Source organism: Orycteropus afer, unplaced genomic scaffold (assembly GCF_000298275.1).
Source record: "Orycteropus afer afer isolate SDZICR_OR568_19922 unplaced genomic scaffold, OryAfe1.0 scaffold00417, whole genome shotgun sequence".
In the NCBI taxonomy this organism is placed as follows: Eukaryota; Metazoa; Chordata; class Mammalia; order Tubulidentata; family Orycteropodidae; genus Orycteropus; species Orycteropus afer.
The window spans coordinates 1,031,356-1,057,881 of NW_006922004.1; the positions used below are offsets into that span (position 1 = coordinate 1,031,356).

The following is a 26,526-nucleotide window of genomic DNA, read 5'->3' on the forward strand; positions in this document are numbered from 1 at the left end:
GTTCAATCCACCAGCAACTCCTCGGAAGGAAGACTGGTCAATCTACTTCCGTAGAGGTACCACCTGGGAAACCCAAGGAGGGGTTGGTATGAGTCAGAACCAACTTGATGACAGTAAGTTTGGTTGTTTTGTTAGTTTTATTGTTATTGTTATATGTTGTTGTTGTTGTTGTTAGGTGCTGTTGAGTCATCTCCAACTTATAGCAACCCTATACACAGAAGAACGAAACACTGCCCGGTCCTGTGCCAGCCTCACGATCCTTGCTATACCTCAGCAATCTCTCTTCATTATTTTTATATATAGTGTAATAAAAGCTATATTGTGTTATGACATATTATTATTATAGTAGAGTCTCCATAACTAAATATAGAATAAATGATTCCATGTGGAAAAACATTCTTTGGGCTGAAATTTGAAGTTCAAACTTCATTACATTAAAATATAAGCAGAACACTTTATATAGTATTAGTAAAGACTTGAAATAACTTTTGATTTTTATCCTAAGTCCCTTTCCTACAAGACGGCTGAGAAATATAATATCCTAGCCTGGGCCAAGGGAATCTCTTAGGATAAGGGCTGGGCAAATAGAGTGTCTCCTATCAGACCCAGGGTTCAGAGTGAAGAGTCAAAGGATAGAAGGGTGAATAAAGCAAGATGGGTAACCCAGAAAAACAAGTCACTAAGGAGAGGACCTGAAGCCAGGCAACTGAAGAATCAGGGAGATAAGAGTAAAGAGCAATGGGTCAAATAATAAGCTTGAAATTGGCCCTGGGATGAATCCTGGGAAAAAAGCACAGATAGCTTCATAAGATCTGATTGCTGGGTGGAAAGTTGTAGTTAAAGTGAAGGGAGCTTGTATTTGCTCTGTAAACTTTCACCTAAATCACAATAATAACTAAAAAAAGAAAAAAAGGGGGGGGGGCAGGGGTGCTGTCTGGAGCAAAGAAGAGTAAAGAAAGTAAAAAATGTAAAGAAACAATTAATTCAAAGGACTAATGGACCATGTGAACCCAAGACTCCAGGACCCTGAGACTAGAACTAGATGGTGCCCAGCTACCACTGCTGACCTCTCTGAAAAGGTTCACAATGGGAGGTCCTGGATAGAGTGTGAGAAAAATGTGAAATGAATCTCAAAATCTTAAGAAAGATCAGGTTTACCAGTATGATAGAGACTGGTGGAATCCCCAAGACTGTGGCTTTAGACATCCTCCAAGTTGGGAACTGAACTAACCCCCCATGGCTAAATGTTCAGCTAAAGTATAGGTAGGCCTATAAGGTGAATAATAATACCAGGAAGGTAGCACTCACTAGAGCAGTCAACCCTAAGTGCGGCATTTGCCCAGAGATAAAGCTAAGCAGGCAGGAGGGGATAGGAAAGAAGGACGGATGGAAATGGTAAGCACGGGGAGGAAATGGGAAGAGTGCTGTTATGTCGTGGGGATTGCAATGAATGTCACAAAACAAAATGTGTATGAATTGCTGAATGGAAAACCAATTTGCCTATAAACTTACGCCCAAATCACAATTTAATAAATAATAAAATGAATATGTTAATAAATAAATAAAATAAAGTGCAGGGAGTTTGCACATTACTCATTTCTATTCTTTCTGTACTGCTTAGATTGCACCAAATATAATCAGTACTTTTATTCTAGGCTGATATATATATGCAAGATGATGTACTCTACCTTTCTAAAAAATGACATAAATATGCAACATCATGACAGAAAGTATATAAAACGCATCTCTCTCAAGTAGCATAAAGATAAAACAAACGTTTGAATTTCCCTTGACATCAACATATATATGAGAGCACAACAATGTGATAAAATTATCAACAGAGACAGAGAACAAGAGGCAGGGCAGATCCTACCTAGAGTGATTTTTAGGCTTTTCAAAGATTACTTGGGGGAAAAAGAAGGACACACTAATAACAGAACAACTGTCAAATCAATAAAATTGACTCATATGTGAAATAAGGCATCACTAGGAAATCATCTTTATTGGTATCGTATTTTTCCTAAAGGAGGAGATAGGGAATTCTAGTTTGATCGTGCTCATAATATGTTGTATATTTATCTTGTGCAACAGAACACAGTCTGACTATGTGAGATCCAGTTCTGTGTGCAGGAAAACCTTCAGGGAACTCAGATGACAGTTCAAGAATAACAAGAGCTCATGCCTTTGAGCTCACCAAGAAGGGAATCACGGCTCATATTTCATTTTCCTTTCACAGCAATTTCCAAATTTGCTGCAGAAAATACATCACACTTCATGATAGCCCTCCAGCAAATCTTTCTCCTCAAGAAGTGTGTATATACCTGTATATACATACACACAGTATATGTGTGTTCATGTATTTGCATATATATGTGTGTGTCTACATATACTGTTATGGTTGATGATACTTAACAACAGAGTTTTAAATAATTTACATGAAGATGACATGCAAACCCAAATAAGCACATTTTTCTTTAAGACATGAATTTCATTTTTATCGATTTTTATAAATTTTAACAACTTTGGCTCAAGGGATTATGGAAAGAAGTACTTTCATCTATCTCTTTTACTTGAACATGTGGCAGAATTCTAACTGCATTATAATATATGGATCTGATGCAGCACATTATAGATGTAAATTATTTGGGAATACTTAGTAAAATTTCCATAATAGGCCATATGGGTAGAAAAGTGCTCAAATTCTTATAAAGAGTAACACAAAACAGAGAGACTTGCTTAAATATAAATGAAATACACACTTTCATATTAAATATAGTTCTTTTTCCAGTAAAATATTCAGACTACTTGAATTCTTACTTTTAAAAGAAATAGCATCTTTTTTTTTTTTATTTTAGAATACACATTTCTTTCTTCTTCTTTTTTCTAAATAAGCTTCTACTGGCAATTCTTTAGCACAAGTATATATCTAAGTAGAAATAAAAAAGTTTATATTAATGTCAACTCATTGAAATTGCTCTACTTTTTGTGAACTGGATTTTTCTTTAATGTGGCAAAAGTACCACTTCAAAAGACAGTAAAGTTATTCTATTACAAGATATATTCTCATTCACTGCATGACGAAAACAAGGACTCCACAGTACTCTAATTCAAACCAAACTCACTGCCATCAAGTCGATTCTGACTCATAGTACCCCATTGGGTTTCCGAGGTGGCAAATCTTCACAGAAGTAGATTGTCCCATCTTCCTTCTGCAGAGCAGCTGGTGGGTTTGAACTGCCAATCTTCTGGTTAGCAGTCAATTGCCTTAGGCACTACGCCACCAGAACTCCTTTAACAAAGATTAAATACTAAAGCAAAACAGCAGAATCAATAGACACAGAACATTTTGGTTTTGTTGTTGCTACTATTGTTGTCATCTGAAGCACTGAAGCAAAGAAGTATTTTTTAGCATGTTACTTACGGATGGGTAGAGGTAACCTTCTCCATTCATGGCTATATACAACCCTGTCTTCACTCCTTGGATGGCAACAACACGCAGTCCCACTGGTATGAGGTTGAACAGTGCTGTGAAAATAAACACAGTCTGTCACGACTGAGCAGGGAGAAACAAAAGATTGTCATTACTTCTTTCACTTACTCTTATTTAAGAAACAACCCATTTGTTGCCATCTTCCAATAAGTTCCAATCTAATAACATTTTATTATTTTTCTTTATAATTAAGACTATGAGTAAAGTTAGCACTTTAACTTCCCTTTATAAATGTCCTTAGAGGTCTTGCCTGCAGCACTGTGAGGAATGATGGGATAGTGAACAGATTCAAGCCTGTATTCATGATTCTCTGATACCATCTGATACCAAAAGAAGTCAACTGGGAAGATTCTCAAAGACCAGAATTTAAAAAGTCCAAGTTGAATGTTTATTCTGGTCTTTCAGGCAGAAAGTGAGATTCATAATCACAATGCAGTATAAATTGAAAGTTAAAAAGGTAATCCCAAAACTAAATACTCTTGCAAAACCAACATGATACCCCAGGAACGCTAATACATGTATCTGTTGATGTGTTAAATTTAGAAAGAACTAATCAAATTCAATGGTATGAAAATTTTAGAGAGATATTTTCTTTATTATTATTTCATAAAAATATGAATGGCCCCTGTCAATAAACAAAAAAGTATTTATATATAGTTGCACATAGTACAGATGTAATCTTATTCTTGATTTAAAAAAAAACAAAACTTAACATTCCTTTAGTGTATTTCTATGCCAGGATTCAGAAGATGACTGTTTACTGTTTATTGAATCTTCTAACACCATTCTTAGTGGTAACTGTTTGATGATTTTGAAGACTTTTTTTAAAAGATTTTTGGGAAGTGAGATTTGGAGAAGTGAGATAAGCTGTTTCCACTCAAGTCTTTCTTAAGTCTAATTCTAAGCAATAGGACCACACCAGAACAGACAGTGATAGTACTAAAATGCTGAAGCAAATATGTAAGAAAAATATCTTAGATCTAAGCTCTCAAATGTATTTCACAAAAAAAAGAGAGAAAGAAAAAATGAATTTATGTGAAAAATCCAGATGTTGTGACTTATATCCATAGGTCCACTCATTATATAATTAAAAATGTACTTTATAAATTGTGTTCTACTAAATTCTCTGGGACATATTTTCTCTGAACAGGGTGGATGTAATTGTACTATTACAAGCTATTGATTGTAAGATCTCATGATATTTGTGGAACACAAATGATGAAAGAAAAATGTCAGGCCATGGCTGTAGGTAATGATCCCAGGAAGAATAATCAGGGACATATATAATGACTTGAATATTAGCTTTCGTCCAATGCAAACTAACATTGGACTGTCTTGGGTGGGTTCTAGGGGCTTGGTCTCAAATACCCTTATGGAGAAATTAGGCATATTTTGTTTATTTCTATTATTTAATATTAAATTTGTGTATAGAGGAGTTGCTGAGTGCTATGGCAGACTTGGGCCATTATAATTCTCAGTATTCCTTCTTCATGAAAGAAGCGTATTTACTCTATTTTCTGGACCACCTTATAGTTAGAAATGATGGGCAGTGTAGGATAATTCCCAAATTATGTGCTGAAGTTTGAGAGGAAAATCTCAATTGTGTATCTGCCCATGCAAACTATTCTAACCTAACCTATTATATACTTTATAAAGTCTTAATGGTATTAAGGTGTTTGGCTGCTAAACACAAGGTTGGTTACTCTTGCAAACTTCTGCTCTGCAGAAGAAAGATGAGGCAGTCTGCATTCATAAGGATTTGTTGTTGTTGTTGTTATGTGCCGTCGAGTCATACCTGACTCATAGCGACCCCTCCTTGGGTTTCCGAGGCAGTGTCACTACGGAAGTAGGATTGCCCAACCTTCCTTCCGAGGAGTGGCTGGTGGGTTTGAACCGCCAGCCGTCTGGTTAGCAGGCAAGTGTCTTAGCCACTATGCTACCAGAGCTCCTTGGAAATCCAATGGGGGTCACTATGAGCTAGAATCGACTTGATGGCAGTGAGTTTGGTAATGGCATTTATAGGAGTCATATACTTAATATAGGCTAGATGGAATAATTCTAGAAGGCAAGTGTATCATGAACTCACCAAAATAATGTGGTTTGGAAAATAGAAAAATTTGAGGAGATAGTGAAAAATGACCATACTAATTTTTTTTCCAGGATTTTGTCTGAGCCTGGAACTATAAAAGAGAAGTTATTTTAATTTACAGAGTATGTCTAGAAAGTAAATCCATACAGTCATTATAGTAAAGAAAACCATTCAGAGCTGATCATTATGAATCTTGGTGATAATTGAAAACCGTAGATACCCATATTAATTGGGACATCATTATATTTTTCACTTTTTTTATATTTTACATATTTATAAAGAAATATCACAAAGAGGAGTAAGAACAATGAATATATATGTCATGCTACTTTTTTTTTTTTTTCATTCTGTGGAACATTCTAGTTCTCCATAGAGCCAGGAAGAGAACCACAACCCTCAGTTCAGTAGGGTGATGTTCATTGTGATTGTGTGAGTGGCAAAATTTATCCATGAAGTTGCAAGGTAGGGAATTATAAGGTGATAGGGATTTTTTTTTTGAGGTTCAAACGTTGTAGTTATTAGTATATGGATATTTGTATAGTCTGATAATATGGAATCAACTTGATGGAAAATGCTCTGCTTTTTGATTATTATGCTTGGAGTATCTATTAAGTTTGATAATGGGGACAATGAAATTTAAGAGCATGGCAAAAAAACAAATAGCTACCCCAAAAGTAAACTTTGTGAGGGTATTCCCTAGTAAGATACCCTGTTGTTGCTATGTGATCTTACACAAATTCCAACCCATAGCATCCCTAAATGACAAGGATACAAGGCTGTAATCTTTATGGGAGCAAATTGCCAGGTTTTTCTCTTGTAGAGTACCTGGTGGATTTGAACTGTCAACTTTTTAGTTAGCAGTCAAGTTGCTTATCCACTGCTTCACCAGGGCTCTTTATAAGACAACATAAACCAAAACCACACTCACTGCCATTGAGTCGGATCTGACTCATAGCAACGCCACCTTGGGTTTCTGAGGCAGTACCACTACAGAAGTAGATTGCCCAACCTTCCTTCCAAGGAGTGATTGGTGAGTTTGAACCACCACCCTTCTGGTTAGCAGTCAAGTGCCTTAGGCACTATGCCACTAGAGCTCCCATAAGACAGCATAGTTCTTGATAATTCTGACATTTCATTAATGAAGGAATGGTATAAAAATTTTAAAGGAAAATGAATGTGCTGATGAAGTAATTTAGATGCCCACTTCCTTTTGGGAAAAGATCTTTGCACACCAATGATGAGTTGTCAAGTGGCTACAGCACCTGCTGTATCAGGAACTTGTACCTATCATCAATCATTTTCATACCATTTTTCCCTCCCAGAGATCTCTAGATCTAGATTGAGATCCAGTGAGAATGTGGGCTTCAGGTTTGCCTGCCTGCTTGCTTGTTTTTCCCTCCTCTCAACTCATCTAGGAAAATTCCTGAAAAAGGCAGTTTAACATGGTGGTTTTGAGTTTGCCCAGTTCTAAATAATTGCATAGTTACTAGTGGAATATGGATCGGACACAAATTATGAAGATCTGAAGGTTCAGATCTCAGTCAGGTCATTTATTGGCTGTGCAATTTTTAGGTTATTTCTTACTAGTTTCCTATTTGGAAATGAGGAAGGTTGGGCAATCCTACTTCCGTAGTGATAACTGCCTCGGAAACCCAAGGAGGGGTCGCTAGGAGTCGGGGCCGACTCTATGGCAAATAACAACAACAACAACAATCTTTGTTTTATGTACAGGGAATTATCAAATATTGCAACACATTTATGAATTATGCTATTACTCCTATCCCCTAACTAGAATGGATTTTTAGACATTTAGTCAGACTCAATAGGATTTGTCTGACAGCTTCTCTAATGCATGTCCCCATTTTGAATGAAGGTATTTCTCTAATAATTTTCTAAGCTTCATAAGATTACTACAATGACTGGAGAGAAAGAGGCACATATAAATTTATCTTTTTTTAATTAAAAATGTGTTTCAATTTAAAATGTGGTAGTACACAAAAGTGGACCTAAATATTAATTTCCATTTCTTTTATAAATCTGCTATAATCCTGCCAATTTTTTTATTAAATTTTAGAGTTGTATAATTTTTATATCCTTTAGAGGAGAGAACTTCTACCTCATCCTGTTTTATTCTGTTCTGCTATGTCTTAAAAATGTTGGAATGATAACAAAACTAACCTAACTGGCTTAAAGTGCACATAAAATGCAACATGAAATGTAAGAAAAGAAGCTGTGGGCAGACCTTTGCATAGAAAGCTAAGTCCTTGGAATGTGAGCACTATAATTTGGTTCTGATTTGTTTTCATACAGGAGCTCCCTTTGGCTGCTTCCCTCTGAAATTGTTCCTCACTAGTGGCACCATGGTTAAGGTATTTGGCTGTTAACCAGAGGGTCGGGGGTTTGAACTCACCAGCTGCTCCTCAGGAGAAAAATGAGCAGTCTGCTTCCATAAAGATTTTAGCATTGGAAACTGTGGGGCAGTTCTTAACTGTCCTTTAGGGTTGTTAAGAATCTAAATCAACTCGATGGCAGTGGGTTTGGTTTTTTGAGGGGTTAGCATTTGTGGGGATCATAGGGATTTTGAGTTCCTAGGAATTATTTGTCCAATGCAGTCACATTGTAGGAGAAAAAAGCCCCCTATATTTAGGAATAGAAGGTAGAAATCTTTCAGTATCTCAGCTTTCCAGTTCTAGTATTTCATATAAATCAACTATCCAGACCTAAATATGCATATGTATACATATAATACCTTATATGTATATACATTATATGTATATGTATACATATAATACCTTATATGTATATACATTATATGTATATGTATACATATAATACTAATGTCTGCACTTCATACTTTAGGAAATATTATGTTCCTTATTAAATTCTGAAGCAATATATTTTAAAAGATATTTGACACTCCACCACCTAATACTGATGCCCATCATTAAAAATTCCCAAAGGTATGAAACATTTTCATAAAATCTTGAAGTATTCCATTTTTTCCCCAGGAGTACAATTAAGCAGCATTTGCATACAACTACAGTGTACTTCCTTTCTTGAAAATGTTAAGCCTAATATATATGACATCACTCTCTAGTCTGATACATTTTTCAGAGTGTCATCAAATGTAGAGTGATCAGAATTATGGAACTAGTTTCATGCTCTATTAGACTCTGGCCAATGAAAATCAGAGAGCATTGAAGATATCAGGATTATGAATATCTAAACTATGTGACCTCACAACTGTAAGGCTTAAGAAGTAGAGAATGGCTTTTATCAAAGAGTGGGTAAGTAGTTAAAGATATGGAAACAGAAAATGAGGAAATATATATATAGTAGTATTAACTATAAGAAATTGTTAATTTTTATAGCTTGAACATGGTCAACTACTGATAATTTTAGAAAGTTCAAACTAAAAACAAAATCTCAATTAGTAAACAATGTTTGACATAGGTCTCAGTATTTAAAAAAAAAAAAAATTGTGTCTCAATTGTTTTGCCTTTTCATCCTAAATCAAAAGAAGAAATGCAGCTAATACAAACCAGTGAACAAATACAATAGAGAAAAGTTTAAAAGTTCAGAAAGAAAATATGATAGACACAAGAAGATGACAGGGATTAGAAATTGAAAAGAGAGAAAAAAATACATGAACAAAGAAAAATTTTTAAAAAAGTTAAAGGAAAAAAAATTTTAATGTGACCAAAGTCTAAAAAAACAAACACAATGGCTAGCAAAAATAGTCTATTTCATATGATTAACTACCTTCAGATCAGTGTTACTGACAATCAGATGACCAGAATTTAAAACAACGTGGGCCTATATCTTGATTAAGTGTAAAGAATAAATGATAACTGGACGGAAAGATTACCATCTATTCTTAAATCACTATTAATATTTCCTGTGATTAAATATTTCTAATAAAGTCTGTTTTTTGCTTCTCCTTAACTCTTCCAAGCTGTGAAACATGTAGCTTTTTTAGAACAAATACATTAAACCAAAAATAACCTGATGCCAGTATAAACAGAAAATGGGGAAGAAAAACACAGACATTTGAAAATGGAAGGGCACAAAAATACAAAGAAGAATCATGTATAACGAAGTAGCCAAATGAAGGGAGACATTTATATGATGGAAGATGTGTGCCTCTTTTATAATAATAATAAAAATATCACAGATGTTTTTCAATAAAGTAGTTAAATATTTCGTGCAATGTATTTAGAAGCACAATGGTCATATTCTTTCTATAGAAGAAATTTTTAATGCAAGAAATTTTAAAATTTACATTTCTATTATTTGAGACAACTAATAGTTGCAGCTCTTGAATTTCCACAGGTATCATTTGAAGCTCTAGGTTTGAAAAAAAATAATATATCCAAAGTAAACATGTAATCAATTTACTAGTGTAGTTACTCCACTTTTATGATAATAGAATGAAAAGTAACAGTAATCTGCAGGGTATAACAATTATTTGAAGGAAAATATATTATCTTAAAATCATAGATTTCTTTTGTTAATCTATTAATATTTTCATCCAAATATTTAAGTAAAATTGTAAATGATATTCTAGTGTGCAACAGTTGTAAAATTAACCGACATAAGTAAATATGTGCAGATATATTTTAAAAACTCATTTAAGTAGCACTATAATTTGCACAAACTGTGTTAACTGATGGCCTGAGGTTGTCACTTACTAGAATTAGTGCTGTCATCCTTGGTTCCATCAAGAGCTCCATCGGGGTGCATTTGCAAGTAGTAGCCTTGCCTGCAATATAACCTGGTCACTATACCCTTGAGCTGGGGATCTGAAAGGCAAACATAGTTATCATAAGCCTTATAATGTGTCATGATATAGTTTCTTTCCTTTTCTTTTTTTTTTTTCTTGTTTGTTTTCTTTTTCTTTTCTTTCTTTTTTCAGCAGTAAGGGGGCATTTTATAGAAGTAACATGTTAGATTTTATGTTCATTAGATTACTCTGTTATATCAAATCTGAGTATATTTATCATACAGACTGAAGAAAACGCAATTTTTAGTAAGTTGCATAAAACAGATCATTGTATGAAATTAATATTAAACTATTAGTTTAAACTGATCTTATCTTTCAGGATTGGAGTACAAGAGTTTTACAAACATCTGGCTCTAAAAAACTTTAGTAAAGCCTTTTAAATTAATTTTTCTTTTTGTTTAAGTTGACAACCCACCAACTGCTGTCAAGTTGACTCTAATTCATAGCACTCTTTAAGACAGAGTAGAACTGTCTCATAGGGTTTTCAAGACTATAAGTCTTTATGGAAACAGACTGCCACATCTTTCTCCCACAAAGTGGCTTGTGGGTTCAAACCATCAACCTTTCAGTTAACAGCCAAATACTTTAATCACTGCATCACCTGGTCCCCTTAAGTTGACAAGTAACACCCAATTTTTAAAAATGTATGTATTTTTTAAATTTCTATTAACATTTTGACACACATTCTCAAAAAAAGCCCCATAGACCAAGAGGCTGTCATTTGAACAGAACGAGGGGATACTGCACAATTTAAAAACAGGAAGGGCTGTAACCTTTGATCATACTTATTCAATCTGCACACCGAGCAAATAATCAGAGAAACCAGACTAAGGCGAATATCCCCTAATTTGCATGGAAGCATGTAATACTTATGCACGATCCATAGGAAAATGGAAAAACCTAATTCTGAACTCAGAGTGAAGCACAATAGCACACCTATGAAATGAGGTCATCTTGGAAGCAATAATCTGAAAAATTATGCAGGGAACCCTACTACTGAACATAACATGAAAAGAGAAAAATCATACAAAATGGAATTTTATCCTTTGCTAACAGGAATGGAAAGAAAATACAATGATGGTTTTTAAAACAAAAAGTGAAATTATATGTGATGATTCATTGGAAATATAACCACTCTACTAATCCAGTCCTTCACAAAAAGCCAGTTGTACCTTTGAAAACAAACATTTGCATATGGCTTTTCAAAGTCCATATCCCCATCACATCCTCATCACATGACTAGATTTTGATGTGAGACATCATAATCCTTGCCATGGCAACAGACATCTCTCCACAAGAGCAAAATGGGACATGCAAATTTGATCATGCTGACAAAACAGTAGGACATTACTGAATGATGAAACCTAGCATCTTTTAATCAATAGAAAAATTGTGTACTTGCAAACAGGTGAATACAGAAGTGCAATACAAAAAATAAAAGGTGTTCAAAAACAGAATTCCCTTTGAATTTCATTTAGTTCTCAGGAATTTTTTTTTTTTAAAAAAAAGTAGTATCTCTTTCTATGCACATCCTGTCTACCTAACAATTTGAAAAATGGCTACATTAGACATAAACTTTCTTCAAGGATAGTATTGAGAAAGTCTTCTAAAAAATAATCACAAACACCACAGCATCACAACATCAATGTGACTAAAAATATTAGAATAGACCTACTTAAAAGTCTACAGTTTTAAAAGAAACATAGAAGTGATTATTAGGATTAGGTTACATACGTTCGTATAGTGTATGACTTTCAAGGGCACATAAATTCTAAGATGTCCATTACTGGGAGGAAAAAAAAAAACCACTATTATGACTTAGTCTGTCAATCACCCAGTAAGTCTTAACTGGACTATCAACCTTCTAGTTACTGAGGACTTACTCTCTTAAATTTGCTATTTATTTCTGCATATATATGCTATTTACTGAGAATAAGTACCATCAAGAAGAAGAGAAGAAAACAAATAAGATTTCTTAAATACCATGAAAATATAAAATTACAGAAATTGACAATTTTTCTGCAAAACATTTATGTTCTGACATTAGTTCTTTCTAAACATTTTTATATTTTAGCTGTTATACCTTCCAGACTTGCATTAACTTAGATAACCAAGGTAGTAACTGTTTTCTTATGAGCACCCAACATGTACACAAAATGAGAGCCCTCATTCTAATAAAGGAATACAAGTAATGCACAAAATCATTTTTTTGGTTCTGTTTTAACTCTAGTTTTTCAAGGGATAAAACCAAGTTGAGTTTTGGTTCATCTAGTTTCATGTTATTTAGTATGTTTCTCTTTTTTGTGGAAATAATAACACTGATTATGTTCTTCTAATGTGGTGGGCATTGTTCTAAGCACATCACACAATTAATTCATTGAATCTTTAGCATAACTCTATTTAATAGGAAGTCCATTTTGAGCATGAGAAAATTGAGACACAGAGTGATTAAGTAATTTAACAAAAAGCACATACTTAATAAGTACAGATCTGGGATTTTAACTTAGGACTCAGCTCCAGAGCCTGTCTGCTTAACCAACTGATTATGTTGCTTCTATAAAATGAACAACTGGACTAAAACATTTTGAAACCTAAAATGAATGCAAACTAATCTGTTCGTTATTTTGAACTAACATTTCAAAGATTAACCTCAGCTGTCTCTAACCCCAAATTTTGCATAATCAGAGCTGATCTGTGATATAAACAATAAAACAAGTCTTGTTCAGGATAAATGTATAGGATATTTCTTGAAAATATCTTCTAAGATCCAACCCATTTTGCCCTTAGCTGCATTTCCAAACAAGCTCTTCTTCATGAACAAGGGAGACTAAAGAGGATTAATGCATTTGAATTATGGTGTTGGTAACAAATATTGAATATACCATGGACTGCCAGAAGAACAAGCAATTCTACTTTGGAAGAAGTACAGCCAGCATGCTCCTTAGAAGCAAGAATAGCCAGACTACTTCTTTCGTACTGGGGTCATGTTACCAGGACCAGTCCCCTGGAGGGTATCATGCTTGGTAAGGAATCATGCAGGGTCAGCAAAAAAGGGGAAGACCCTGAATGAGATGGAATGACACAGTGCCTTCAATGATTGACTTAAGCATTACAATGATTGTGAGGATGTCGCAGGACCGGACAATATTTTGTTCTTTGTACACAGAATTATTGAGTCAAAACTGATTCCACAGCACCTAACAACAACAGAAAAGCACTGAAATTAAAAATTCAGTGTTGTACATTTAAAATTTCTCCCGGTACCAAATTTAGCTCAAACTTCTTCTGCCTCCAACTCTAGTCAAAAGGTATCTGCTTCACTATCTGTGTTAACACTATCAGTTCCCTAAGATAACTTGTCTTTTTTATTCCATCTAATGAGTTGCCCAATTCCTACAGACAATGTCTTCACAATATCACTCACTCTTTTTCCTTCCTCTATTTTCACTATCTGCAACCAGTTCAGCTCCTTATTACCTTGCTAAGATGGTCTTGCCACCCGTAGCTTGCCTCTTCCAATCCATCAGATCTGAAAATATAGAGTGACTCTTCACCACCCACTGAATTATGTACACACACTACTACAAAAGGGTCCCAGGCTATCTGTCTGGCCTTGTTTTATACTACATCCCCAATGCTTGCAATTAGCATAACTTGAGTCATGAGTTTCCTACCAATGTTCCATATACTCCTCCATTTATCTGTCTCTAATATGGTGATCCCATTACTCCAAGAAATGTGGAAGACTACTACCTGGCCAACTGACTGAAAGCAATTCATATTTGTGCCCGTCCAAAGAAAGATGATTCAACAGAATGTGGAAATTATATAACAATTATTATTAATATCACATACAAGTAAAATTTTGCTAAAGATGATTCAATCATGGTTGAAGCAGTATATTGACAGGGAGCATCCAGAAATTCAAGCTGGATTCAGATGAGGATAAGGAACAATGATTAGTATTGCTGATGTCAGATAGATCTTGGCTGAAACCAAGGAGTATCATACAGATGTTTACCTAAATTTCATTGACTATGCAAAGGCATTAAACATAACAAATTATGAATAACATAGTGAAGAATGGGAATTCCAGAAAACTTAATTTTGCTCATGAGGAACCAGTACATAGATCAAGAGGCTGTCATTTGAACAGAATGAGGGGATACTGCACAGTTCAAAATCAGGAAGGGTTGTAACCTTTGATCATACTTATTGAATCTGTATGCTGAGCAAATAATCTGAGAAGCCAGACTATATATAGCAGATCAGGGCATCAGGATTAGAGGAAGAATTATAACAACTTGCAATATATAAATGGCAGAATCCTACTTGCTAAAAGTGAAGATGATTTGAAGCCCTTACTGATGAAGATCAATGACCACAGTGTTCCATATGGATTACACCTCAACATAAAGAAAACAAAAATATGCACAACTGGACTAATAAGCAAGATCATGAGAAATGAAGAAAAGATTGAAGTTGTCAGGGATCACATTTTAGTTGGATCCACAATCAACACCCATGGAAGCAGTAGTCAAGAATTCAGATGATGTATTGCACTGCGAAAGTCTACTGCAAAAGACCTCTTTAAAGTGTTAAGGAGCAAAGATGTCACTTTGAAGACCAAAGGGCATCTAACCCAAGCCAAGGTATTTTCAATCACTTCATATATGTGCCAAAGCTGGACAATGAATAAAGAAGACCAAAGAAGAATTGATGTCTCTGAACTGTGGTGTTGGTGAAGAATACTGAAAATACCATGGACTGCCAGAAGAACAAACAAAACTTTCCTGGAAGTGCAGCCAGAATGGTTCTTGGAAGCAAGAATGGCCAGATTTCATCTCACCTGCTTTGCTCATGTTGTCAGAAGGGACCACTCCCTGGAGAAGAATGTCATGCATGGTAAAGTAAAGGTTAGCTAAAAAGGAGAAGACCTTCAATGAGATGGATTGACACAGTGGCTGTAATGATGGGTTCGAGTATAGCAAGGATTGTAAGGATGGTACAGGAGCAGGCAGTGTTTAATTCTGTTATACACAGGGTGGCTATGAGTTGATGCCAACCTGATGGCACCTAGCAATAACAATATGGTTACCTGCATAGAGGTGCCTCCTTGCACATGTGCTTACACACACACACACGCACACACACACACCTCTTTACATAGTTAACTTCTTCTGCTCCTTCACATTTCGGTTCCATCAACACTTCTTCAAGGGTACCTTCCCTAAAAACTGAGAGGAGGTCTGATTCTTCCTTGAATGTTTTTCTAGCCTCTTTCATCATAAGTTTAATTTACTTTTTAAATGTCAAAGTTTTTCTTTTGGGAACATTTTCAATATATCAAAAAGTATTGAAAGCAATTCATCGTGCATCCATGTGCCTACTACTGAAATTCAACACATATTAGTATTTTGCCATCTTTTTTTTATAGGTCATTGGTAAGCTCCACATATATAAGAGCAATTATAGGATTAATGTCTGTTTCCCAAATTGGACTATCATCTTCATGAAGATGACATCACTCACCATTGTCTCTTCAGGGTTGAAATACATAATATTTGTGCAACAAATATTTGTTGAATGAATACTGACAAGAATGTAATAAAATATCCAGCAATTTCATGTATTTCTGGTGTGAGAATTAGAAGAATAATATAAACCCCAAGATTATCACAGTAAAGCCTTAAAATGTCTGCAACTTTTGTTCTGGTAATTGTACTTCATGGAACTTTAACTTAAAAAAAGGAATCCTAACTGTGATAAAACTTGTGTAATAACATAAGTGTATATAACATGAGCATGACTATGTAAAAGTTACCTTCCAAAAGGAAAAAATATGGGAGACAATACATCAAATGCTAAATATGATTGTCTTTTGATGCAGAGAATTCAAATATTTATTTTTCTACATTTTTTTTCAAAATGTCCCATAGTGATGACATGTTCACTTTATAATGAAAAGCAGTGATTTTAATAAAATTAATAGCTTTTCACAAAGCATATATGCAATAATGTTGCATGCAATATATAATTGTTGTTGTGGATCCTTAAGTTGATTCTGACGTATGATGATCCTGTAGAGTTCTACAGAGTAGAACTGCCCCATAAGGTTTCCAAGTCTGTAATCTTTATAAAAGTAGATTTCCACATGTTTCTCGTAAGAGGAGTCACTTATGGGTTTGAACCCCTGACCTTTCGTTAAGCAGCCAAGTGCTTAACCATTGTGCCACCAGGACCATAATATTTCATACTTACATGTAATAACCTAAAACACATATTATTGTTGTATAAAGCATTTGACTGCTACCCAGAAGGCTGGCGATTCAAACCCACCAGCCACTCCTTGGAAGGAAGGTTAGACGATCTTCTTCCATAGTGATACTGCCTCAGAAACCCAAGGAAGGGTCTCTATGATTAGGATCTGACTCACTGGCAATGAGTTTGGTTTTTTGGTTTTATCATCCCAAATCTCCCAGAGATCAATTTATTAGTTTATTTTTGTACATAGTCATATGCTCATAAAAACTTTGTTATGGTTCTTTATTACTTCTTATAAAATAGGCCAATGAAAAATACAGCCATCCATAGCTTAAGGTTACTATCAAATAATTCAAATCAAACAAACTAACCAGCCCCCCACCCCTAAAAATCTTTTCCCCAAGGTCCAAAAGTACGCAACCAAAGAATCAATAGAAAAAGAAACATCAACAAAAATCTACCTATAGACAATCACATTAATTATGTGCAGTCAAGAACAAGCACATCTAAGTTTCTAGACCCATTGGATAGAGGAAGACGTGACCTTTTATTTGTTCACTTTACAGAAAGTCTCGGCTTTGGTCTAATGTGTGCTGGACAAATCATTTACATGTACTGTGTCAAGACACTTGGAAAGAAAAGTCATCACCAAAGAATCAAGAAAGTCTCACATGACTTCCAGAACAGAGAGGAGCCAGACAGAGAAGCTGCAACAAAAGGACACGTCTCTAAAGAAATGATGTCCAAAGTGTAGTGGCTCTCCCCTGAGATAACTCATTACCATTTATGAAAATATAGCTTTAGAACTTTCTGCTTACCTATAACCCCCCATATAAGAAAGGAGTTAAACTTTGCTAATATTTAATACATGAGTTGACACTGGTGTCTTCTGATGGTTACGGTGATATGGAATCTTTGAAGTACCTGAGGAAGAGTGGACCAGGCTATAATTCTGTAGGGTACCCTTGCTTTCATTACATTGTTCCCAATTAATGCTTTGAAAATGTTGACGTTTATGTGTTCCTAGTTAAGTGGATTTATAAATTACATTATCTACTTATATTAAATTTATAGTATAGAAAAAAATCCTTTATATTATAGATTGAACGTGATTCTAGTAAAGTAAGCACAACAAACACCAAAAAAAAACCAGAAAAGATGACATGTTTTCACCTATAAATAGGCATACCTCATTTGATCATACTTCCTTTCTTGCACTTCCAAACTAACACATTTTTTTTTTTTTTTTTTTTTTTGCAAATTGAAGGTTTGTGGCAGTCCTACATTGAGCAAATCTGTTGGTACCATTTTTCTAATGGCACATGCTCACTTCATGTCTCTGGGTCACATTTTGACAATTCTCACAATATTTCAAACTTTTTCATAATTTTATTACACAGCTCTTAGACTACAGTATAATGTAAACATAACTTTTATAAAAATTGGAAAATCCAAAAATTCATGTGATTCACTTTTGCAATATTTGCTTTATTGCAGTAGTCTGGAGCCAAATCTGCAATATCTCCAACACAAGCCTGTGGATTATGTGGTTAGAAACAAATACATAATCAAGCAACAAAAAAAATGACAATGATGTTCTATTAAGATCTAACAGGAAGCCAGTCAAAATAATTTGAAAATTTTAAGAACACAATCTGAAATAGATCTACTGCTAATCAGAAGGCTGGTGGTTCAAACCCACCAGCCACTCCTCGGAAGGAAGGTGGGCAATCTACTTCTGTAGAGATACTGCTTCTGAAGACCAAGGGGGGGGGGTCACTATGAGTCGGATCCAACTCGATGGCACATAACAACAACAACAACATGATAAAAATGGAAACTCACTCAAAATGCCTTCAGATATAAAGCTGTAAAAATATTAAACACCTAAAATAAACTAACAATCCTATAGTGAGGTGTACATTCACTTTTTATTAAATGGATAGGGTAAAACAGTTTGGCAATATTATTTTAATATGTATCAAATATAAGCCCTGAAAGAGCAAGGCATTTTGCTTTCAACACCAATGTTCTACAACTCAGATACCCAATTAATAACTGAAGAATGAAGAAATATCTGAAGTCCTTTTCTTTTTTTTTTCAATCCCTCTTTTCCACCAATCATCTGCCAGTTTGTCATACTAAGGTGGCTTGCATGGTGCTGCAATGATGGAGCTATGACACTGGTATTTTAAATACCAGCAGGTATTCAAGGAAGGTGGACAGGTTTCAGGGAAGCAGAAACACAACCTTGCATGCTGAGAGTGAATAAAGAGCTCTAGCAATTTTATGAAGTTGAAAAATATTTTTTAATTTTTTACACCCAGACACACAAAACTCACTGCCCTTGTGTCGCATCCCACTCATCAAGACTCCTCCTTGGGTTGCCGAGGCAATATCACTAGAGAACTGGATTGCCCAACCTTCCTTCCAAGGAGTGGCTGGTGGGTTTCAACCTCCAGCCTTCTGGTTAGCAGTCAAATGCCGTGGGCACTGTGCCACCAGAGCTAGGGTTTAGGTTTGGTCTATCAGGTTGGATCTGGCTCATAGTGACCCAATGTACAACAGAACAAAATACTGTCTGGTCCTACACCATCCTAACAATCCTCGCTATGCTTGAACCCGTTGTTGCAGCCACTCTGTCATGAATAAGGAGCCAACTCCAAAAGAGTAGCCAACAGTGACAATAACAATCTCCTAAAGCAAATTTGAAAACTTACATCTCTCTTTCTTCTGTCTTAATTCTCTTCTTGCTCTTGTTTTTTTGTGTTTGTTTTGTCATCTATTCACTGTGCCTTCACATTTTCTTAAAAATATTTTGAGGGTACTTCTCGTGTGAAATTCTGTACTAGCTATGCTCTATAATATTAATTAAAATGGGAAATAATGAAAACTAATGTGCATGTGCATCAAGGAAAAAAAATATATCACTTTCAACCCTCAGAACCGTAAGAAATGCAAATCAGTTGCACTTCAGATGCAAGGGGAAAAAAAATTTAATTAAAACAATCACTTTCTCAGAAGTGGGTTCGATTAAATCAATCACTGTCACAAATTGTTTTCGTACAATGTGCAGACTGACAAAAGACAGATCAGGATAACCCATCAAGTGATGTATGAATTTTAAATCATTATTTAAATGAAAATATACAATATGATTTATGTATTTGTATATAGCAAATACATTAATGTATATACATCACACATACCCTGTTTATGTACACATAAATCTCAGTACTAATTTGTTATCAGTGTATGTTCTTAAATGTCACTCCTCTCTTAGCTATGGATAATCATACCTTTTTTTACAGGATTTAAAACAACTTTGGAATATACATGTTGTGGGGGAAAAAATGAGGCAAATCTAATTAGATTTTGGCACTCCTAGTGGGAAAACATAACACTGTGAATAATTTATTCCAAGCTATAAATTATCACATAATCCAACCATAAAAACAAACGATGCCAAAGAATATTCCAAAGGGCTGTGAAAAAAGGGTAGGGTGAGGGCACTAAGGAAAATTATAAATAAATCAAAAGAAATGGGAAAACTTGCTATCTCTTTCTGTTTATCCCTAAAGGATAACATTCCTTTTCCTCTATGAACTGACCTCATGCTACCTCTAGATTTCGATCCTCACAATACCTTATTCCAGACATTTCAGGCTAGTTGCCTAACCCATCACCTCAATCCAATACACTACTGTGTCCATTAATCTTTAACTGTTGCTTCCATAACCTAGAACACATCTTTTCTATCACTTCTCTGGAATTATGCCTGTAGGCACAAGGAGGGATAAAGTCTTCTTAAAAAATCATTTTTGTCCTCAAAGGGTTTGCTTTCAAGTGCAGGAAAAAGGTGAGAATTCATAACAAGATATTACATCAACTGACCATGTGGGGAATTAGTGTGTTTACATGTCTTCCGTTGTAAATCTCTTCATGATCTGCATGATATACTACTAAAAATAGAGTCCATCAGTGGTGCAAATGGTTAAGGCTCAACTACCAGCTGAAAGATTGGCAGTTCAAATCCAACAAGAGGGGCCTCAGAAGACAGGCCTGGTGACTTGTTACCAAAACTCTATGGAGTACTGTTTACTGACACACATGGGGTCCCCATGAGTTGGAATTAACTTGAAAGCAACTGGATTGGTAAAGATACATAGATATGTGTGTGTGTGTGTGTGTATTTCTGTGTTTGTGTATATATGTAATATATATAAAACCAAATTCACTGCATAGAGACCCCCCTTTTGGGTTTCCAAGGCAGTAAATTAGATTGCCCATGCTTCCTTCCTTGGAGTGGCTGGTGGGTTTGAACAGCCAACCTTCTGGTTAGCAGTCAAATGCCTCAGGCACTATGCCACCAAAGCTCATAATAATATATATACATAATGTAAATACATAATGTAAATACATAATGTATACACATAATCGCATATTTTGAATAGTTTTCAAGGCAGAATCCATTATTATGGCTTGAGATAAAGGTAAATGGAGTTTTGAAACAGGAATCACAAATTAGGTTTAAATTTTTTATATAACTATGGTAGCCAAAAAAAAATTCTCTCTACATAAAATATATTAAGAAAACAACTATGAGAACAGCTCTGTTTCTAGGGAAAAATGTTTGAAGAGTTCATTAAATGGAAGGAAGCAGCAAGGCTCCTGCTTAAGAGTTGACTTGAAGTTTCAAAAAAACAGTTCTAACAGTGTTCTTTGAATGTCCAGTACCTGCAAGCTACAGAAGTAAGCAAAACTTTGGAGCTCAGTCAGAAACACAACCCTTTCCAATACTATTTTCCAATGAGATTCTCTCATTTCAAAGTCCAGGAATAGTAGAGACATTTTAGAGTTCTTATGGCCCCCAATATAATCGAGCATTGGCCAAAATACTGGATTTATAGTTTCACTTTATTGATTCATCACATTCAAAGATGAATTGCATAATAAAACATGGCATGCTTTGTTCCTCCAATTTATCCATTCTAAATTGTAATTATAGATTTTAAAATGCAATTATAAATGTTAATTACAGAACTGCAAAAGACTATAAACTACAAAATTCTTGTGCATATTTAAGTAAGAAAAAAAGGCAATGTAATTTGTCCTTCAGTGACTACATTTGGGATCCAAGTCATGCTATTATTATATCCAGGGAAGGCTCTCCTGATCACAAACAGCACCAGGGGTTCTTAATTTGTGAGTGACTGCCTTTGCTGGTTGCCAGAACACATGAGCGCATATGCAAAGAAGTGGTATGCTCTGTCTCATTCTATGTGCTGATGTGTCACTCTGCATGGTGTCTGCAGTACTTACAGAAAGGAGCACATTATTCATGTTCAAATTCCTTGTTAATACACCAGTGACACTGAATACTGAAAGAAACTTAATATTGCTTTGAGGAACTATTATATCTTCTTCACATTAGCATAAATATGAGGAAGAACTGTACAACCAGCTGACTGGGAGCATTAATAATTCTTAGTTGGAAAAACTAGTTACTAGGCATTTACTTAAAATTTCAAATTCTGTTTTTATGGAGAGAGTGGAATCTGAGCTACTTTAGTTTGTTGTTGTTGTTATGTGCCTTCGAGTGAGACCCAACTCATAACAACCCCTCCTTGGGTTTCCGACACAGTATCACTATGGAAGCAGACTGCCTAATCTTCCTTCCCAGGAGCAGCTAATGGGTTTGAACCGCCAGCCTTCTGGTTAGCAGTCAAGTGCCTTAGGCACTACGCTACCAAAGCTCCTTATTTTAGTTTAGTTACTATTTAAATACTATTAATTTTTAGGTCTTGGTAAACATTTTTGTTATGTGTGTTTCTTATGCCATTTTCAGATAAGAATCTCAAAGGAAGGCTTCAAAATCTTAGCAGTATTTTTGCAATAAACATGTATTGCTAAGCATTTCTGGTTAAATCATCAGAATATCCCATGCTTTCAGCCAGTCACTAAAGCTTAATGGCAGTTTTCTATTTTTGGTATAGGTATTTTACTAAGAAAATCTCTGGGTAATAACTGCTGGAAACCACCAATGGAATGACTGATTCCAAAAAAATACTTCTCACAAGTTCTATGTTTAAATACTGATAATTTATCACAAAGGAGTCCTGATACTGCAATGGTTATGCATGCAGCTGTTAAACAAAAAGTTAGCAGTTCAGACACACACAGTAGCTCCATGGGAAAAAGCCTGGTAATCTGTTGCCTTTAAGATAGGAAATCCTATGGAGCAGTTCCATTCCATAGCACATGAGGTCACTACGAATTGAAATAGAAAACTCAACAGCACCCAACAACAATACCTTCTCACCATAAACACAAACATGCTATTCTGTGCACATGTGCATACACACACACACACACACACACTCATAAAAATGAAAGAGCTAAAAATGGCAGGGGAAGTATTTACCTTGTGAAATGAGAGACCAAAATCACATCTTTTAATTTCAAGAGACAATATTTTCACTTCATGCTGCTAAACACAAAAGCAAATTTATTCTTACTATAATACAAATATAATAGTATATTATAAATATTAGTCATGTATCTCACTATGTTCTTCATAAATTTTAGGAGCTAATCAAATGACTTGAGGAACAAAGGCCCAAGGATATAATTGTTGTTATTGTGGTTATGTGCCATCAAGTTGGACCCAACCCATAGTGACCCCTCCTTGGATTTCTGACGCAGTATCACTACGGAAGTAGATTGCCCAACCTTCCTTCTGAGGAGTGGCTGGTGGGTTTGAACTGCCGGCCTTCTGGTTAGCAGTCAAGTGCCTTAGGCACTATGCTACCAGAGCTCCCAGAAATACACTATGCATATTTAATTATATATTAAACCAAAACCAAGCCAAACCTAATGCCATTGAGTCAATTTCACTCATATTATTAAAAGACCTCGTACTTGGTTTAATGCTTTGGTGTCATCATCTTGAAATTCTTAATTTTTTTTTTTTTTTTTTTGATAAAAGGCCCCACATTTTCATTTTGCCGCCAAACTCAAAAAGTAAAACTCACTGCTATTGAGTCTATTCCAACTCATGGTAACCCCCACTAGGTTTCTAAGGCAGTAAATCTTTACAGAAGTAGATTGCCCTATCGTCCTTCCTAGGAGCAGCTGGTGGGTTTAAACTGCCAACCTTCTGATTAGCAGTCAAATACCCTAGGCACTGCACCACCAGAACTCCTTTTATTTTGCCCTGGGCCCCATGAATTATATAGCCAGTCCCATTCTGAGTTATGACAGTGAACACATTACCCATTAAAAGAAACTTTGCTAAATTAAACTAGTAAAATTAAAAAAAACTTGTCCCAAAAGAAACTGTTAAGAAAACATAAAGACAATCCCCAGGCTGAGAAAAAATTTTGAATATTTTATATCTGATAAAAATTTTTATCCAGAAATATACAAAGACCTCTTAAAACTCAGTAATAAGGAAACCATCATTCCAATACAATAAAATGTACAAAACATATGAACAAATACTTAACCAAATAATATATATGGATGACAAGGAAGCACATAAAAAGATGTTCAATTATCATTAGTTATTAAGGAAATGAAAATTAAAACCATAATGTTATAAAATTATACAGCCATTACAATGGCTAAAATTAACAAGAATGACCATATCATTTGTTGACAAGGATGTGAAGAAACTGAAACTCTCATATACTGCTGGTGAAAATGTAAGATGGTAAACCAAACTCTTGGAAAAGAGTTTGGCAGTTTCTTAAAAAGTTCAACATAAACATACCATACTAGCCAGCCATTCTACTCCTAGATATTTACCAAACAGAAATGATATAATATGTCTATGCAAAGTTATACACATAAGTGTTCCTAACAGCTTTATTTGTAATAGCCAAAAACTGGAAATAATTCAAATGTCCATTCAACAGATGAATGTATAAACCAGCTATAGTATATTCATGCAATGAAATACTACTCAGGAAAAAAAAAAGAGGGACAATTAATTATTGATGCATGCAAGAAAATGGATGAATAATTATGCTGAAAATAATTATTCTAAATAAAAACAGACAAAAAGAGAATTTATTAAATAATTTCACTTCTACAATATTCTATAAAATGCAAACTCTGTAGAATAACAAAAAGGAAGATTTGTGATGTTTCTGGATATTAGAGAAGGTACAGAGAGAGGCAGAAGAAAGGGAATACAAAGCACAATAGGGAACTTTTAGGTGATAGAAGTAGCCTTAATCTTCATGGTGGTGGTGATTGAAGTGGTCAAAGACTTCATATCACTTGGTTCTACAATCAACACCAACGGAAACAGCAGTCAAGATATTAGATGACGTATAGCACTGGGTAAATCAGCTGCAAAAGACGTCTTTCAAGTGCTGAAGAGCAAAAATATCTCCTGGAAGACCAAGGTGCACCTGACACAAGCCATGTTGTTGTTGCTGTTATGTGCCGTCGAGTCAGACCTGACTTATAGCGACCCCTCCTTGGGTTTCCGAGGCGGTATCACTATGGAAGTAGATTGCCCAACCTTCCTTCCAAGTATAGTATTTCCAATTGCCTCATATGCATGTGAGATCTGGACAATGAATAAGGAAGACCAAAGAGGAGTCGATGTTTTTGAGTTGTGGTGCTAGGGAAGAATTCTGAGAGTACCATGGACTGCTAAAAGAATTAACAAATTTGTCCTGGAAGAAGTACAGCCAGAATGCTCCTTGGAAACGAGAATGGCCAGAGGCCCTCTACAAGATGGATTGACACAGAGGCTATAATGATGGGCTCAGGTATAGCAAAGATCATGGAGCTGGCACAAGACTAGGCAGTGTTTTGTTCTGCTGTATGTAGAGTTGCTGTGAGTCGGAGATGACTTGACGGCACCTAACAACAACATGGTGGTGGTTTCATGGTTATATATACAGTCATGTACCACACAATGGTCATTCAGGCAACATCCAACTGTATATACTTCCTTGGTCCCATAAGGCTGTAATAACTCTAGTTATAACTCTTATTCAGAAATTTTGATAGGAGAACAGGACTTAGTGAATGCAACAGTTTTCAGCATGCAACACATGTATCCCATGTCTCTTGTTGTATAAAGGGTGTGGGGTAGCAACCTCCTGAGACCTCCTCCAACCTCACAAGGGAGAAACAGAATCACCAGCAGTATTTCTATGAGGCCAGACATACTGCCACCCTTCAACCTTTTTACCAACTCTGACACTAACCATCTCTCCACTGAATTCACTATTTCTCTGCTGGGTTCAATGATTCATTGGATTGGTCACACAGAACTCATAGACAATACTCTTGATTATGGGGTTAACTAGGGAAGTAACAGGTTACATTCCAGGTTCAGGAACACTCAGGATACAATTCTTCAATCAAGAGAGTGTTACAAAGTTCTTTTAGCTCTGCCAGTAAGGGAACCTAGGTGCATTCCACTCCACTAGCAAACCTCCTGCCTACCTAAAGACACTCAGCTTTCTCTCTCCATGGGTGGCCAAGCCTGCTGCTCTGTCTTGTGCCTCTTGGTTCCACTACCACTGTGTCTCTGCTGTGTCTCTGCCCAGGAGGTCCAGCACAGGGATCTCAGGTCCAACGAGGTGCTCCACTCCACCTCTGGCTCTTCTCTCTTGATGACAGTAAGATGTTCCCCTTCTGCCTCCAGCAGGGCACATTTTAAGCCAAGCAGAATGACAAATTAGCCAATCCCCACCTTAGAGTTCCATATACCATATGTCCATGGTCCCACCCTCACCTCACAGGGGTGCCATGTACCTTATTCACATTACTAACAGTCTATCCAATCCCCTTGGTGGGCCACAAACACCTCACATTTCCACAGTTCCTCCCAGTCATCTGGTGAGAATCATGAAGACTATGGCTAAAAAAGCC

General features: G+C 35.6%; 1 protein-coding gene across 1 annotated transcript in view; it reads right to left on the bottom strand.

Moving 5' to 3' along the window:
• Window positions 1-26,526, bottom strand: part of FGF14 (fibroblast growth factor 14) — a 305,075-nt gene that overhangs the window by 240,811 nt on the left and 37,738 nt on the right. Inside the window, exons 2-3 of the mRNA XM_007953819.2 lie at window positions 10,271-10,381; window positions 3,422-3,525 (exon numbers count right to left, since the gene is read on the bottom strand). Coding sequence (XP_007952010.1) covers window positions 3,422-3,525; window positions 10,271-10,381 — 215 coding nt within the window. The remainder of the gene's footprint in view (window positions 1-3,421; window positions 3,526-10,270; window positions 10,382-26,526) is intronic.